This window comes from Furipterus horrens, unplaced genomic scaffold (assembly GCF_987537825.1).
Source record: "Furipterus horrens unplaced genomic scaffold, mFurHor1.1.pri manual_scaffold_9, whole genome shotgun sequence".
In the NCBI taxonomy this organism is placed as follows: Eukaryota; Metazoa; Chordata; class Mammalia; order Chiroptera; family Furipteridae; genus Furipterus; species Furipterus horrens.
The window spans coordinates 84235265-84239975 of NW_028327179.1; the positions used below are offsets into that span (position 1 = coordinate 84235265).

General features: G+C 52.5%; 1 protein-coding gene across 1 annotated transcript; it reads right to left on the reverse strand.

The window, feature by feature from the left end:
* Positions 1 to 610: 610 nt before the first annotated feature.
* GCC1 (GRIP and coiled-coil domain containing 1) lies at positions 611 to 4711 on the reverse strand. The gene is made up of 2 exons (XM_090286785.1): positions 3289 to 4711; positions 611 to 2006 (listed from the first exon to the last, which is right to left on the reverse strand). The coding sequence occupies exons 1-2, from the start codon at positions 4318 to 4320 to the stop codon at positions 711 to 713; spliced, it is 2328 nt and encodes a 775-aa protein (XP_090142911.1). The 5' UTR covers positions 4321 to 4711; the 3' UTR covers positions 611 to 710.

The window sequence follows — 4711 nt, forward strand, 5'->3', positions numbered from 1 at the left end:
ACCTTAGGCAGATGGGTTAAGGCAGGGACAAGTGTGAAAGTTCCATCCAAGCTAAAAGCAGGCCACTCAAGAAATCCCTAAAATCAAACCAGTCATAAGTGGTGTGTTTTGTCCAGATTGATTAGGTCACACCCAGCCGTGACTAGACCAAGCTAACTCAGTATTTCTTGGCCTTTGAACTAGTGGACAACCTGTCACTATTTCAAACTTCCTAGTCCCTCTCCAACCTGGATTTATGTCCCCAGATAATTGGGGCAGCAGTGGACCAGACTCATATTGTGATGATGGAGAAAACAGCTGGTTCTTGAGCATGGTTAGAAATTAGCTGAACTCCCCCTGGAGTCACATGTACTCCTAGCTCTCCGCTAGAAGCATAATACTAAAACAAAAAAAGTCTATTTCCAAATATTCTCACCATTTCCCCAACTTTTGCATCTCCTCAATCCTAACCTCTCCCCGCACTCCTCCTCACACACACCCACTCCATCAGAAAATGCTGTCCCAACACTTCCAGCACTTCTAGGGCCCAAGTATAAAGTGGCATTAATGGCATTTGGCAGAAAATCCCACCCCACCTTGAAGAGTCCTCCCAGTTCAATACAGTAAAAAAAAAAAAAAATTGATTAGGTAAGAGAAGAGGCAGTAGAAACCAGAGACTGTCCCTTCCCACATACGAGGCACAGAAATTTCAGGAGTTCGTGAAAATGGCATCATCTCTTGCCAGAAGACCACCAGCTACCCCCGGGTGGGAGCCGCATTATTACTTGTTTCTCCTCTGGACTGAAATGCAAGATAGTCAGGATGGCTGTGAGCGTCTGCTGGCGGCCCAGGCTGTCAGGCAAGGTCAGAAAGCGGTAGATGATGTTTTTGAGGTACTCCAGGTTGGCTCCCTCCCTACTCTGGTCCCTGATGTTCTTCTCAATGTGGCTCTGCAGGACTCCAACCTCCTCTTGATGCCGCTCCCCCTCCTCCAGCAGCCGCTCCTGCAGCTGATGCACCTCTATCTCCAGCCTGTGTTTCTGTTTCCTCAGCAATGTGATCTCCACCTCCTTGCGAGCCAACTGCTCGGCATACAGGAAGAAAGTGGGCTCATTGGCTGCAGCAAGTTGAAGTGCTTGGGTCAGATTATCTGGGGAAACTGTGTCATCCAGGTCCCCAGGACCCCCACCACCCACGGGGCTTCTGCGACCAGGCAGCGCAGAAGACAAGGCCAGAGACCGCAGCTGCTCCAGCTCCAAGTCCTTCTCGGCCAGCACGGCCAGCGCACGGTCCCGCTGCTTGTGCAACTCTTCCTCCAATTTCAGGGTACAGTCCCTGAAGTCCAGCTGGCTCCGCTCCAGCTCCTGCCGGTGGTGATGCTGCAGCCGGGCCAGCTCCTGCTTCCAGTCCTCAGCCTCCTGCTGGTGCTGGCGCTCAAGCTCATCACAGGACAGCCGCAGGGAGATATACTTCTCCTTCAGCTCTGCAAGCTGTTCTTGGGCTTCCTCCAGCTCCTTGGCCAGGTTACCGTCTTTGGTGTTCTTGCTCTTGAGGACGACCTGGGCCCTCATCTTGTACCTCTCAAACTCTTCCTTCAGCTGTTTCAACTCCTGCTGGTAGTAAAGCGCAGTCGCCTTCTCCCCATCGGCGGCCTCAGAGCTGGACATTATCTCCAGGTCGCAGAGCTTCTCTACATCCAAGGTCACCTGGCTCTTCCTGGCTGCCACCTGCAGTAACCTCTTCAGCTTCTCCATCTTATCCTTCAGGACATTGACATCCAGACTGGACTCTTCTGCATGGCTGTCTAGAGGGGACCGGCTGGAGACTGCAAGAGCCAGCGTCTTGTTCTCCAGGTCCAGCTGCAGAATGCGCTCCTTCAGCTTCTGGATGGCCAGCTGGTCCTTCTGCTTGGCTTTCTCATAGGTGCCCAGCAGTTCCGACACCTCGGAGATTTGGTTCTCCAGGGCTGCCACCCTCTGCTCTTCCAGCTGAGATTGCTGGCGCAGTTGATCCTCTACAAGGGCTGCCTGTAAAACAAGGGAACAGTGAGACTCATGTCCAGAAAAGCCACAAAGCCAGCCATATGGAAATCTTTGAGAAAGCAAGAAAGGGAAGCAAAAGGACAGGGACTGACCTGGCAGGAACAGGAACTGGGGATTTTTCTGTCGATTTGGGAGCTAATAAAAGTTCCTGTATCCTGCTTGGGTTCTGCTCCCAGTCACAAGTTATACCAATCCATATTAAGAACATTTGTGTATCTGCTTTTATTCTGCTTTAGTGCTTCTCCTTTCTCCTATCATACACTGAATTCACATATAAAATATGTTATTTTTGTTTATCATGTACTTTCCCAAATCCTATTAAGAAATCAGATGACATTCTTTTCCTCTTCCAATATTCTTGGGAAGTTCAAAACTGAGCTGGAACTCTCTCCACATTGAACAGAGGCACTGCAAAATAGCACACCTTTAGAGAAAAGGCAGCCCTGGCTGGTGTGGTTCAATGGATTGAGCACCGGCCTGTGAACCAAAGGGTCGCCAGTTCAATTCCCAGTCAGGGCACATGCCTGGGTTGCAGGCCAGGTCTTCAGCCAGGCCCCCAGCTGGGGGCACACAAGAGGCAGCCATACACTGATGTTTCTCTCCCTCTCTTCCCCCTCTCTAAAAAATAATAAATAAATAAAATCTTTTTTTTTTTTAAGAGAGAGAAAAGGCAAATCTTAACTGAAAGCAATTACAAAAGATTATTTCTTCAGAGAAAAATTCCCTTTGCCCCCTTCACACAGGCATATACCTAGAGGCAAACACACTGCCTTTCTTCCGCAGCTGCTACAATACTGTTGCAGAGCACAGCTGGCAAGATGCCAATGCCCAGAGGCTCAGAGCTGTCTGGCTCCAACCTAGCCTACACTCAGAAACTCCACATCCTTTTGGAAGCACTCTGTGGATACTGTCAACACCACACAGAACAGGAATTCCCAGCACTCACACGTAAAACTTTTTGAATTGCATCAAAAACTGACAGAGCAGCCTAGGCAGGTGGCTCAGTTGGTTGGAGTGTTGTCTCATACACCAGAAGGTTTTGCAGGTTCGATCCCAGGTCAGGGTGGGCGTGGGAGGCAACCGATCTATGTTTCTTTCTCTTTCTCTCTCTTTCTCTCCCACCTCCAAACCAATAAATATATCCTTGGGTAAGGATTAAAAACAAAAATGGACAGAGCAGCCACTTAGCTCTAACTATCGAGGGTAAAAAAAAAAAACCTTAATATTTTCCATGTCAGGCTAAATGACTGAAGGAAATGATAATTACCTTCCTCATTTCCTGCTGCAACTGAGCCTGGAAATGGCTCTTGAGGCAGGCAGCCTCTTCCTGAAGCTCCTGCAGCCGGGGGTCTGGCCGATTCCTCTCATCTCGAAGAGCCTGCAGCTCACCTCTGAGCTCCTCCACCTCCCGGGTCAGCTGTTTAGTCTGCAGTTCAAACTCTTCCACCTGACCAGCGGCGCATGCCTGCCCTGCCAGGGCTTCTCGAGTCTCTTCTAACTGAAGCTCCAAGTTTTGGCGCTGGGTTCTCTCCTCCTGCAGCAGTTTCTGGAGCTCACGCAGCATCAAGGCATGGTCACTCTGCTCTTGGGCCCGATCGTGCTGCTGTGTGATAAGTCGGGCTTTGGTTTCTGCTATCTGCTCCTGCAGCTCCTTCAATTCTCCCTCCAGGCGGTCCTTCTCCTCCTCTGCCTTTTTACTGGCATCCTCTAAGTCCTGTTTCATCTTCTTCTTGTCAGCCAGGTAAGAAGCTTCCATGCGGGACTTCTCCTGGGTAACTGTGGCCAAGGAGCTGGTCAAAGTAGCCAACTGAGTCTTCAGCTGGTGCACTCGTTTGTCCACCTCCCCATTTGCAGATGGTCCATCCCCACTGCTACTGCTAACACCACTCTCCGAACCACTGGCCTCTTCGGACTTGAGAGGTGGTGGTCCACGGGCCAGTCTGTCATCTTCTGCCCCAAACTCACTCTTGGTGCTAGTGAGACTGGCCGTGGTATCCAAGCTGGTGGTGGTCCCAGTGCTATCCTCGCTGTGGGTGGAGTATCGGTCATCCACTGAGTCAGGGCAGGGGAGGTCTGGAGGCTGGACACCTGCGAGGCCCACATCTGCCTCGTGGGATACCGACAGCACCTTGATGCTGGCCTCCAGAGCCTCTTTCTCTTTCAGTAGGCTCTTATAGGCGCGGACCACATCCTTGAGACGTGCCTGGTACTGGATGAGCTGCTTCTTCTGGGTCTCAATGGTCTCCAGCAGGTCCTTCTTGCTTGGTCCGCCCCCGAAATTCATCCCAAACTTCTCCATGAGGATTCAGAACTGGATGTTCCACGTCAGCGTTCAGACAGCCTGGTAGAAGGTCGCGAAGACGCTGGCGGACGTTGCTGTCCCCAAGGCCGCACACCCGCTCCTCTCAGCTGTCCGATACCGACGCGGGGCGACGGCGGGGCAGCCCGGGAGAGCGCCCCCGGGTCCCAGGCACGGAGTGCGGGGGCGGACCCTATCCGAGAGGCGGGGCGACGCCAGCACAAGAGGAGCACACTTTCAGGCCTCGCCCGCACTGTCCCAGAAGCCGCCCCGCGGTCCCCGCTCGCCCGGGCCACCCAAGCCCCCGTCGGCCCTCTGCCCACGACCCCCGAGGGTTTAAGCTCAGCTCAGCCCCACCGCGACTTCCTAACCACAGCGGCCCGTGCAGGGC

Bases quoted from the DNA above. Each gene is read 5' to 3' on its own strand.
- GCC1 (XM_090286785.1), bottom strand. From the start codon at position 4,320: ATGGAGAAGTTTGGGATGAATTTCGGGGGCGGACCAAGCAAGAAGGAC. The intron at 2,007-3,288 runs GTAATTATCATT...CTTGTTTTACAG, and splicing joins TGCAGCAGGAAATGAGGAAG to GCAGCCCTTGTAGAGGATCA.